This window comes from Ceratotherium simum, chromosome 9 (genome assembly GCF_057802395.1).
Source record: "Ceratotherium simum simum isolate JZ-2026a chromosome 9, ASM5780239v1, whole genome shotgun sequence".
Classification (NCBI taxonomy): Eukaryota; Metazoa; Chordata; class Mammalia; order Perissodactyla; family Rhinocerotidae; genus Ceratotherium; species Ceratotherium simum.
This window is the reverse complement of record NC_141908.1, coordinates 39,651,594-39,664,494: the sequence shown is the minus strand read 5'-3', so window position 1 is coordinate 39,664,494 and position 12,901 is coordinate 39,651,594. Positions and strand designations below refer to the sequence as shown.

The window sequence follows — 12,901 nt, the reverse complement described above, 5'->3', positions numbered from 1 at the left end:
AACGAATAAGTGCCCAGCCACTGTTCTTATGCAGTTATTGAGTTCTTAAAAATGATGCCAAAAGGAGTCTTTGTCAATTTAGTTAGCGCCAGGCTGCCAGATGTAATTTCTCTTAGGTGAAAAGTGGTGTTATATATATTCAGCGGTCTGAGAAAAAAACAGAAAAAAACACCAATGTGCATTAGATTCAAAACAGATCCCAAGATGGGGCCGGCCTGGTGGGATAGTGGTTAAGTGTCCATGCTCTGCTTCAGCGGCCTGGGGTTCGCCAATTCGGATCCTGGGTGCAGACCTATGCACTGCTCATCAAGCCATGCTGAGGTGGCGTCCCACAAAGAGCAACTAGAAGATGTACAACTACGACATGCAACTACCTTTTGGGGCTTTGGGGAGAAAAAATTAAAAAAGGAGGATAATTGGCAACAGATGTTAGCTCAGGGCCAATCTTCCTCAAAACAAACAAACAAACAAAAAAACAGATCCCAAGAAATAAAAACACTAAGGTAAAGAGGAGGAAAGTTCATAGCTTCATTCTTCGGTATGGTCTATCTCACCAAGTGTATTAACTGTATAAAACTAGGAAAAGTCCAAAATAGTTGGCTATATTTAAGCTGTTTCCAGCACACCATTGGATTTGCATTTATTAAATCTGCTTTTCTGTATTACACACAGAAAATGAAAAAAGAACAGGGAACAAATTTCCAAGGATGAAATTTCCACATTTATTTTTCTTTCATGTGCATAGAAAATGGCAGTGAAGTGTCCTATGAAAGAGGCAGGGAATGGGCATGGCGCTGCTATACCAGACTGGACTTTGTGCTTCAAAGGTACACTATTCGTTTTGCAAACAAAAGATGTTGTAGTTTATTTTTAATTGCTAACAATTCCTTGGGTTTCCCATTTGTTTTTTAAGCTGTCAGAGTCTTCAAATCTCTTTTCAAATGACACACTGCATTACAAATGATGGCACTTAACCAATGTGGCATTTCCATATTTACACCAACAAAAGCAATTTACAAGACATAATAGCATACAATCTTGACATTTAGTAATAGCAATAAAACATGAAGGGCATCCATTTTATTTTTTTCTGTACAAACTATCAGAACATAACTTTATTCACATTAAAAAAATCATCTTTAATTTGATTTGACCTACACATACCCCATCTCATTACACCCATTTCTCAAACCTCTCATCACATCGCCCACACCTTCACCAGACTACAGAATCTACAAGTAATTAGATCTACACCTAAATAGAGCTTAGAAAGTCCTCTCTCCCAAAGGTTTCCTCACTTCCCTGAAAATTCCTCAAAAAAAGAAAAAAATATGCTCTTCACTCGTTCCTTCCATTTCACTTTCACATTTCATCAGCAAATCAGCAAGGCGGACTTTTCATCTCAATCCAAACAAGGTTAGAAAGAAAGAGTTCCTTGACGGAGCATCTTGATGCTACACCCATGAGTCTGGGGACCCTGGATACTGTTCTGCTCTATAAGAAGGTCGTTTAGTGGAATAAAAGTCTACATAATTTGTGGTCGATTTCAGTCCATACTGTGTTGAATAATCAGTAGAAGCTGGAAAGTGAACTCGGTCATCAAAATAAGGATCTTCATAGCTATGAGGAGACTGCAAATACAATCTGTATGCATCAAAGTTCTTTCTGTTGGAGTCATCTTGACTATAATACAGCTGTTGATGCTGTTGACAAAATGAAAAAGCAAATAAATCAAAGCAATTTTTGGAAATACATGTTTAAGGAAAATTAATGTGGGCTTCCTTCATATTTTTAAAGCAGTACTCAATATTTGTGAACTTATGGCTCAAAGTTGTTTCTGTAAGGATTTTAAACTACATTTGCAGGTGGGCTGGCAGAGTTTGCTCAAGTCCTATCTTAAGGCCTCTAGAAGTCAGTGCCTCAGGAGAGCCCAAGATAACCCTTGGCTATCTCCCTCCTTACTTGAGGCCCAGTTCTGTGCTCTGCTGTGGAGGGTCCTGCTCCCTGGGCATGCCCAATGAAACAATGGCTTTGATTTTTGCTTTGACACCAGGGAACCATTAGCACATGATGAATTTAGTCGGAGGTTGGATTTTTGGCTTTGGATAGTTGTATAACTGCAGAACCATCTTTAAAAACATTTACCTTAGAGATAAAGATTGAATCCATCTCTCAATTTTAAAAGAAATATGTGGTTTGGTGAACAAGAGTTACACTTTGGAAACCCTGCTGTACTATTAAAGGAATAAGCAATCTCCAGGCAGGAGAGTAACAAAATTAGAAGAGACACGTGAGAAAATACAATGCTAAGGAAAAGACTTCCCCAAGCCAGGGCTAATAAATCCATCTGTAAGGAAGCAAGGTGAAACACATGTGGGCATCCACACAGGGCACCCTGCCCCATTTCCTTTTGTGTTGTCTTATCTCTCACCTCACATTAATTTCTTCAAATATGTTTGGAGGAAAATTGTCATGGTTCTTATGTCTGTCTTTCCTCTTGATCATGCCCAAATCCCCCCACTTAGTAAGATCTTACCAATTTATCACATAGTTATCAACATCATGTTCTGGAACTAAATGCATTCTGACATTATAAGGATTTCAGAGCTGAATTCTCTTTTTAATTTAAGTTAGAGTTATGATTCTGAGGCTATTTCTCCTGACCAAAACACCACAGCAAAAATTATGAGTAACTTGGGAAGTTCTTTTTCTTCCATCTACAGAGAAAGGATGATGAAATGGAAGGAAGTCTTAGAGCATCCTTATGTGAAGGACAGGATACAGGCTTCTTTGGGAAACCCCAGTTGCTCATGTGTTATTGGAAGGTAAGAGGAGAGATCAGATGACCCCTGTAAATACAGCATCAGGAATGACCGAAACGAATTTTAGGCCCCCCATGAAAGCAGAGATTGAATGTTACAAACAATAGTCCCCAGGCTGACAGAGAGTGGGGTCCACCCCAGCAGGGCTGAGTCCACTTTGACCTCTGAGACTAATGGAGACCCGGCCATGGACTCAAGTGTTCTCAAACCATGGAGGCTTGGATGGGGAGGCAGTCGTGAAGATGGAGAATGAGGTGTACAAAAAGAGAATAATGAGACGAGAGAATGAAGTGTGCTTACCAACCTTTCCCCACCCAGAGGATGGAAGAGATATCAAAGATTAACAGGAAAAAAAAAAAAAAAAAAAAGAGTGGGAAAAGGAAATCGTTGGGCAAAGAATAGGAGTTAAAGACTTCTCAGCTGGTTCCCATCAGTGGCATGGTGGTCTCAGCAGCACCGATTTGGATATTCAAGGACATGAGGCTACTGTGGAAGTGATTTGCTTAAACCACGGATGAGCTTCTGAGGAGCGAAGATCCCCAGGGAAAGCTCCTCGGCCCCTGCCGTGTTGGCCCAGCTCTGGTAAGTCAACCGGCGCGGACCCCTTACTGTGTTGATCCCTGCTAATCAGCCTTCTGTAAAAATGATATTGCAAATTCACCTGCAGCCGTCTATTTTGTTCTCTTGCTGGTGAGGAATAGGAACTGATGTAAATTGGTGAAGGTTTGCTGGAGCCTGTAAGAAAATATTTTAGGAAATTAAAACTAGTGCTCATTACTCCGGTCCATTAGGCTGTGTGGGCTCCCTGCATTAGGGCTGGTGCTGTCCCTGACGGGGCCTGCCTTCCTCCGTGCCAGCACAGGCCGGACAGTCAGCAGCCTGGGGTCCCTGGATCTAGTCTGGCTGCTGCTTACCCCAGGGGTATTAGGGGCTAAGGACTATGGCAAAAATAGGCCATGTGTGTGTGTCACTGAAAAGCAATGCCAAGGCATAGCTCATGTAAAAGGAGTTCTTTCTCAACCTCTGGTCACTGTGGGGAGCTGTTCATACCTGAGAAGATTTCCCTGGCCTGGCTGGCTCTGAACAGCAGCCTTGCTCCCCGAGCTGAGGAACATCACTTTTCCAGGGCTATGAGCTAGAGCACTGGGTCAGATGGGGAAGGGAAACATTAGAACAAGCTCCATGCCTTCAGAACAGCTTTGATTCAAAATCCCAGGTCCTGGGAAGAGCAGGCACAGGCATGTTCTGGCCACATGGAGGCACAGTTTTGCATCTGCTATATTTAAGTACATTCTAAAACAAAAGAACCTGGTAATCAGTTGTCTTCAAGAGTCCACAGTAGACTCCCGATGATGTCACTGGTTACCCTTCTATTATTGTTAAGGCTAGCAAAGATTTTTATTTTTTTTAATGAGGAAAATGAAACACACTTGAGGCAAATTAGTTTATTGAAGCAAGCAAAGAAGATACAGATGGGCGTGCATGCTAAGGAGGCGATCTTTAAAATAAAGCAGGCTGCTCCAAATCTGAAGCAACAATGTACTTCAGTTTGTATGTGATTTTCCTTTGCAAAGAGCTTGGTGTTTGAAATGTAGCATCTGCAATTTTCTGAGCTATTAATTGCCATAGTAACAATAGTGGATTAGTAAACAGTCCTGTGAAATCACAATTTCAAAGACAACAGCACAACTGAGACTGCTCCCCCAGCAGTTGTTAAGTTCCCACCAGCTTTTATTTATTTCTTTTTAATAAATAGGTTTTTGGAGAAAAGAGTCTCATTTTTTTTTGTAGCTCACACTGCCTTATTTGAAACATCAAGAGTCGTTATAATTTGCACGATAGTTGAGAATGGGGACAATATGAAATCTCGGCAACCGTTTGGGTTGGCATCCTTTAAATAAACTATATGCACAGCTTTCTGAATAGGACTTAAAGATACTAATACTATGCAACATTATGTTCGTTATTCTTAAAAAATAATGACTCAGGAGAATCACATTATACATTTTGTCATTCATTCAAATTCTTTTTCCATGAAAATGTAAATGAAATTGATCTCCGTTCTCAGGTTTGAGCCAGTCTAGGAGATGTGGCCCTGAGGAGCACCACCGAGCTCAGGGTTCTGATGCCCTGGAACACAGAGGGAGACCCTGCTCAAGCAGGGAGGGAAGAGCAAAGGGCTGTGTAAAACAAGCAGGAGAGACAACGGCCCCGAAGCAGGAAATAGAGAGACCGGAACAATGTTTGCTGCTGGGGGACCATCTCAACGCAGGCGGGGGCTACATCCCAAGCCACTGGCCAAGTGCCTGGAAGCACGTGGCTGTTCGAGATACTCGATCACACACCCAACTGGCGTCTTACCAGGGTACAGGCCTTTATGTGTGGCATCCCCTTGGCTATTGTAATACTGCATAGGTGGCTGGGTCCTATCGTATTCAGAACGAGGGTCTCTGATTCCTAACAGTGCTGGTGAGGAAGAGGTGCTGCCAACTGAAGGGAGAGGCAAAAGAAGGAGGGAGAGAGAAAGAGGAGAAGAAACAGAAAGCAGACTGTCAGTGTCTCTGGAAAATCCCCTCTGGAAAAACAAAGGTCAATAATTAGAAGTGCCAAGCAGCTGGCACTAAAAATCAGCTCTTAGAAGTGCTGTGAGTTGAAGAGCAGCCAGCCTGGGGTAGGAATGCGGCCTGCAGGCCTGCCAGTGGCGCATCAATGTGGTCAATACCCAAGCTTCCTGGGGAGCTGAAGTGCAGCCGCCCCGTTAGAGGCGCAGGTAGAGATCATGCAGGTCTCCCCAATGACTTGATCGGGCCTTAGAAGCTGAGGGAGTGATAATAACCTAGTAGCCACGCAAGAGTTACATCTGCTACTTTATGGTCTTAGTTCAGTTGCTTGTAAAGCACCCATCTCTTATCCTTTATGTACAGCTCTTCAGTACATAGATGTTTTATGGCATGTTTTGATTTCTAATTATTTCAAAATTATCTGCATCTCTAAATGTGTTGGAATAAGAGTGCCCAGCCCATAAAATTTATAATTCTTTTTAGGGTAATCTACTGTCAGGGAAATTATGTAAACTCAGTAAGCCTGGCTCATCAAGAAGCTCACGGTGCTGAGAAGCCTGGCTTCACCAGGGCCCAGAAGATTTTTTATTCCAACTTGAGCCAAACACTGAATAACAACATATCTATCCATAGGTCTCCTTTGGGACATTTTTGCACAGAAGGAAAACACTGTATGTTTTTTTTCTTTTTCTCACTAAAAATCATTTTGCTTGCATTAAAGTTAATTATAAATAAGAGTGGTCACTTATTCACTTGATCCACTTGAAAGCAACAGCCCCCAAACTTTGCCACCAGTGGTTGCATGCACTGATGCTTTCAGAGGAAGACTGACACTGAAACTTTTTCCCTAAAAAGTCACTTCACTGACATGGGCTTACTGGTGTTAAACAAAGGCGAGCATGCACAGGCAGTGTTTATGTGCTACTCACCTTGCTTACATTCTAGAAGGCAGGAGAACAGAGAACATGCCCGCCTGCCTCCCACAATTACATCAGCAAGGCATCAGTTGTGCCCATAAGCTGATACCACACTAGTGCTGAGGATGGATGATCAGCCCTCAGAATAACTGCAGAAACAAGTGTGAATTATATCCTACCTCTGAACAGAATCCAAAAAGGTCCCTAGGAACTTGGACGGGGCTTCTCAACACTGTCCAGTGTGTATATTTAAGAAGTCCTCAAAACAAGTTCATTGCTTAGTAACTATGTCTTAATCTGTCTGAAATCATTCTTTTGCCTGTACATAATGCCTTTTGTTAAGCAGCCAAATCTCTTGTTTCCCCTGGCACCCCTATTCCTCAGTCCCTAAAGGATTTTGAGCATTTTTATAAAACACAGCCTCAGGCGACACCCGGGAGAGCTCAGCAAGGATGTCAAAAACCAAGCATAGGTCTCTTTGAAGAAAACAACTCATAATTTAAAAACTAAGATATAAATATACACCATATGCAGTAGCCACAGATAATTTTTAAAAATTCCTAGTACAAGTGGAGACATCTAATTATGTGGCAAGAACCACTGGTCATATATTAGTCTTTTTGGCCACATTTGTCCACATGAGAAATAAGGCTGCCAGCAGTAGCACAGTTGAATATAACAGATAATATTTATATGTCAGAATGGGAAATTTAAAGCCAAATAAAAAAAGATATTTATTATTTTTCCTGTTTCATTCAGTTAAGAATTAAATTTACAGGACTGACTTGGCTTGGTAGTAATATTCCGTCCTTACATGTAAAAAAAAATTTGGTCTGAGTCTCAAAATATTCTTCCTACCATATTAAAGGCCACCAATAAGTAGGCAGTGTGGTTGCCAAGATTCCCAATTTACAAATCAAAGGGAATTCCTGGAAACCAACCTCTAGGGCCTGTGGATGTTGGGGGTCTGGAATGCAGCCAGGGGATGGAGGTCTAACTGAAGGAGGAAGGTACAGGAGGAGATCCTAGCTCTTCCAGGATGTGGGTCTAAAGATCATGTCTAAAGGACCCTGTTTCTAAGAGTTTTCACTAAAAAAAACTCAAAAAATCACTTTGGAAGAGATTCCAAACTTATGGCCAGCAAGCAGGTAGTGCAGCCGTTTTTAGGCACAACCTACTGGTTCTCGAAGTGTGTTCCACCACTCTCCTGCATCCGCATCATCAGGTCAGCTTGTTAAATGCAGATTCTTGGGCCCCTTTGCAAACCTAGTAAAGCAGAATCTTGGGGGAGGGAATGGGATGGAGGGCACTGGGATAGATTTCATGCACTGCAGTTGGTATAAAGTTACATAAACCTTTAAAATGGAAGTAGGAAAGTGGGTTTGCTGTTTATAACAGCATGTAATTCCCAGTTCGACTTAAAGAGCAAATTCTCCTCCTCAGTGTTTGGAGGTGACAGGCTTAATCAGCTTATGTTCAATCTTCTCTGGTTGGGAAACAATGTTCTGCCACATAAATGTTCTCACCAAGGAGTGGAGTTTACCCACTGACCTGACTGAATGATGGGTGACATCTGTTGGTTGGTGGTAGACAAGGAAGGATGTGATTTGAATCGGTCTCGCTCTAACGTCGACACAGGTGTAATAAAATGGTTCTGATTCCACCCATCCTGTGGAGTTAAGAGAGAAAAAGAAACCTCTCAAAATGAATAATGACATTTCATTACAATAAATGATTACGAATGTGTGCTCTGATGAATGCTAATTATGCCAGAGCTATTCTTGTAAGTTACCTTTTTATAAATGCTCCGGAGGTCCCGATATTGCCATAATGTATTCAAGACCTGGGCTGCTGCCTTCACTACTTTCAGAGATGATCTAGGGAGAAAGCGAGGATGTTAACGAATGTGGGCAGCACAGCCTCAGGCTCCATTTGAAGAGATTTAGGCTGCAAACCAGTGCCAAGAGGCCATTTCTCCAAGGACCGGAGGGCACAGAGGCTGCTGCTAGAAACCACCACCAAGGAATCAGGTGTACCTGGGAGTTGGTCAAGTTCAGAGCTGGCTGGGCTGGCAGAGACCAAAGCGAGGCTCTCGGGCAGTCAGCTCTGCAGCAAGAAGCTGTGGTCGGGATGAGCCTGTGATCTCTAAGTTGAGTGCCCCTTTCAGGTGTCAGTCCCCAGCCTCCCCCCATGTCTACCAAGAGGCTGGCCTTGCTGGGGCTTTGGGATTAACGTGACCATGACCACACAATCCTGCCAAGTTAATTTAATACAAACTCCTCCCCCATTATTAGGCCTTCTTACAAACACCATCACTGCCTTATTATTTATACTTCTAGGTAAACAAATGTACACATGTGCTCTAATGTTCAATCTGGAAAATACGGTCAGCTATTACTTCCCCTTTCTGCAGACATTTTGGTGAACAGTGGTGCTCTGCTGAAGCACTGCCGACCGTGAGTCACTGCATTTCACCTCGGGAGCTGTTCCTGTAAATCAGCGGCCTCGCCGCTAAGAGGCGGGAAGTGCGGCTTCCTGGCTCAGCCAAGGCCTTCAGATCCCCACATCAGGGGTGGACCAGTGCCTGGGGAGTCAACTGTAAGGATAACTGAATACCTCTCTCTCTTCAGAATTCATTTTAGCATTGAAAACATGACTTCAAATGGATATCACAGGGTCTAAAATCTGATTTCCTCTTCTACTCTTCATCTTCCCAATTAAACTCTCAGGAAGCGGGGAGAGAAGAGAGGTGAGCAGGCTGACGCACTTGCTTTGCCCCTAACAACAGGGTACAGGTTGCCAGTAACTCTGAGGGCTTCAGTGAGGGTAGAGTACGGGCAAATTCAGGGGCTTCACAATCTCTGTTCCCAGAGGGGGGCATTTCTGCATCCACCTTCACCCCCACCTCCCTCCCAGACTCACTCTTCTCACTGATCCTCCTGAGCCAAGGCAGAACCAGGTCAAACCAACCCACTCAAAGCCTTTCTAAAGTTTACATTTCTCAAAATGGACACAGAGCAAGGAGACACCTTAAAGAAACGAACAGAGATGAAATTTCAGACACCCAAGAAGGCCTCGCAGGGTCTTTACACATCACAGCCATCCCCTTCTCAGCTGGGCCCTGACACCGCTGCTGTTGCTTATCTCCCCGTCTTCAAGTGCTAGGCAGCCAGGACAGAGGCATGAAAGGCAGACCTCATGCCTGGCTCCAAGGACTACTGTGCAATGCTCAGCAAAGTAGGAGCATGCCAGGTACCAGGTATACACCTCTCTACTAACAGCTAGGTGAAGCATTTTTAGAGACAAATTTTATGAGCAGAAACCTGACTGAGAAAAGCAGGCAAGTTTCTCTGTTCCCCTTTGCAGCACAACTCCTTGAAAGAGTTATGTATTCTCATCTCGAATTTCTCTCATCCCATCTTCTCTTAAACCTATGATCTCAATATTGTTCAGGTGGACAAGTCTCAATCCTCATCTTACCTGACCACACGTGCTCACCTTTGAAACACTTCCTTCATGTGGCTTCTGAGACACCACATGTTCCTGGTTTCCTCCTGAATGCTCTGGCTATTCTTTCTTGGGCTCATTTACTGGCTCCTCATCTCCTTGACCTCTAACTATGAGGGACATCAGCCCTCAAGCCTCTTTTCTTCTCTATCGACATTTACTTCCTTATTGATCTCAGCCCATTTCACTTCTCTAAATAGGCCATTTATACACTGATGACTCCCAAATTTATATTTCTAGCCTGGACCTCTCTCCTCAACTCAATGCAAGTATATTCTACTGCTGACCAGACACTCCATGTGGATGTCAAACAGACATCTCAAACGTTAACATGTCCAAATCAAACTCCTGGTCTTCCCTAAAAACCTGCTCACCCTGCAGGCTTCCCATGTTGGTGAGCGCCAATTCTATTCTGTGGTCTCTTTTGTCAAAGACCTTGGAGTCATCCTTGACATTTGCCTCTTGTGCTGCTCATCTAATCCTTCAGCAAATTCTATTGATTCTACCTTTCAACCATGTCTGGTTGCAACTGCTGCAACCATTAGTCTCTACTTGGGGTTCTGGTACTGACCCACAGAGTCCTATCCTTCTGGTACTTTCCCTCCTCCTGCTTTCCCTTTGAGTCCCTCTGTTCCAGCCCCACTGGCTTCCCGCTTCTCTTCCATACACACAAGGTGCTCCTCCACCTCAGGGCCCTTCCACTTGTTGTTCCCTCTGCCTGAAATGGTCTTCCTCAGAGACCTGCAGTGCTCCCACCCTCCCCTCCTCCAGGTCTCTGTTCAACAGGCACTCTCTCTGTGAAGCCTTCCCTGACCACCTGTCTAAAATTGTGATCACCCACCCCCACCCTATCACCTTCCCTATCATTCACCCCACCACTCAGCACCATCTGACAGGCTGTGTGTTACTCACTCAACTGGTACCTGCTCTACCTCACACATGGAATGTAAGCTACCTGAGGGTGGGGGTTCTCCTGTGATCTGCTCACTGCTGTAGCACACAGCAGGTAGGCAATAAATACTTAGTGAATGAATCATAAGGAAAGGTAAGTTTATATTCAGAAGACAACGTGATTTGATCCAGGACTTTCTGAATCTCTTGTTTTGAAAAAAAGATTAGACTGGGTAATAATTTTTTTAATATACAAAAGTTTGGCACTGGTTCAGGATTTCTCCAGCTTCTTCCTATGCCTTTCACAAATGAAGGCTATCTAACAAAATTTTAAGAGCACAAAAGTGATTATGGTTACCTCAGGGGAGCAGGGAAGAGAGGAGTTAGTGGAATAGGACCATAGCTTTATTTGTAACCTTTCATTTCCTTTGAAGTAAAAAGAAGAGTGTGTGGATTTATTACTAATGAAGTAAAAAAAGGTACATAAGAAAAAAAGGACTGAAAGGAAATATGGTCAATGTTGACAGGTGTGGTTTCTGGGGGGTGAGAATATGCTTTGTTACATTATTTTAGAAATTCCTTCAAAAGCATAAACTAAAAGACTAGACAAGACATAATGTGAGTTCTAGCACTGTCAATCAGCCAATTACTAAATATTTACTGAGCACCTATTATGGGCCAGGCTTTGTTCTAGAGGCAGAGGACAGAGCATGGAACAAAAGGCAAAGTCCCTGTTAGTGCTGGAGACAGAGGCCAGAGAAAGCCATCAATGCCATATCTGGGGGTCAGTGCCGTGGAGGAGAAAAAAGCAGGGGAGGGGTGGAGAGTGGGGAGAGCAGTGCCATTTACTCTGTCCTGTTGGGTTGTGAACGCACCAAGCAGCCCTACTTCCCACTTCCCTGAAGGACTGTCTGATCACATACAAAGGCAAATTTCTAGTCACTGCTATAGCTCCATGACAAAAAACCTTCTATTTTTTGCCACTGGTTCTCTAATCCTACTTTTGCTGCTTCATCAATTAGGTGTCACCCAGAAGCAAAGGGAAATGTATGATCAAGCCCAGGGCACATCCTGTGCCACACGGCAGGCCCTGCTGCAGAGTAGTGATTTTAGTCCTTTCTGGGCACCCGCAGAGGAATCGATCCAAGAACTGAGGATTCAAGAAGATGTTCTTGCAGAACAGGCCTGAGAGCCTGGAGCAGAGCCAAAGGCGCAAGGGAAATGGTGCCCCCAGATGTTCCTCATGTGGCATCTCTGATTCTTCCAGGGGTTGGCACGACCAAATGTGGCCTTAGAGACAGAAACGAATGTGGGGAGCTACAATAAAGTAAAAACCAGAGGAGGGGCCATGCGACCGCAAATGCCTCTCCCAGCAAACCAGGTTTAACTGCTGGAAACTGCTTGGAGGCGTGTAAGAAACGCAGAAATGAATCCTTTCCAATAGGAAATGTATCCTTGACAAAGGCCCTTATCACAGGATGATCCCGGGAATAAAAGCCTTGTGTACACGTCTCTTTGCAGCAGACTTGCCTGTCTCCTCTGCCCTTGGTTATGTTCACCAGCTTTTCTATCCCCCCAGAGTCGGCCAGGGCTTTGGCGTTCTCCATGTTTTTGCTGGTGACCTCGTGCAGAGCACAGCAGATGGCCGCCATGGTCTCATCAGACAGCACGCTGGGGCCGGTGCCGCCGGGAAGCCGGTTGACCAGGTCTCGCATGGCATATTTACCTGCCAAATGCAAAAGATTTCACTCTATTTTCAGAAGGTACCAGGTGTTTGTTATGCTGTTGTTGAAAGATTGTGACTGTGCAGTCTCTTAAAGATAAAACCTCAAAAGAGACAATAACAGGAAAAAAAAAAAACCCATGGCAAAGAAGAAAATGACAAATGTAACTGTGGCGGGAAGTTAAGAGCCAGCCCTGATGGCCTAGTGGTTAAGCTCGGCACGCTCTGCTTCGGCAGCCTGGGTTCGGGTAGCACGTGGAACCACACCACTTGTCTCTCAGTAATCAAGCTGTGGTGGCGGCTCACATACAAAAAAAGAGGAAGATCGGCAGCGGATGTTAGCTCAGGGTGAATCTTTCCTAGCAAAAAAAAAAAGTTAACATTTACTGCAATGTCAATCGAAGACATCATTGGTTTATAACACATTACTGTAAATCTCTGAAAGAAAATGTAAATCAGTGTATAAAATTGGGTATACCA

General features: G+C 43.8%; 1 protein-coding gene across 11 annotated transcripts in view; it reads right to left on the bottom strand.

Annotated features, from left to right (window-relative positions):
* Positions 1-698: 698 nt before the first annotated feature.
* PKP4 (plakophilin 4) overlaps positions 699-12,901 on the bottom strand; it is a 241,542-nt gene continuing 229,339 nt past the window's right edge. For 8 of the 11 annotated variants that reach the window (XM_087435239.1, XM_087435240.1, XM_087435241.1 and 5 more), the window contains 6 exons: positions 12,229-12,424; positions 8,093-8,177; positions 7,852-7,969; positions 5,184-5,312; positions 3,484-3,557; positions 699-1,703 (listed from right to left, as the gene is read on the bottom strand). In XM_087435239.1, coding sequence (XP_087291365.1) covers positions 1,455-1,703; positions 3,484-3,557; positions 5,184-5,312; positions 7,852-7,969; positions 8,093-8,177; positions 12,229-12,424 — 851 coding nt within the window. In that variant the 3' untranslated portion in view covers positions 699-1,454. The remainder of the gene's footprint in view (positions 1,704-3,483; positions 3,558-5,183; positions 5,313-7,851; positions 7,970-8,092; positions 8,178-12,228; positions 12,425-12,901) is intronic. The other 3 variants (XM_087435242.1, XM_087435243.1, XM_087435244.1) reach the window with 2 other exon arrangements.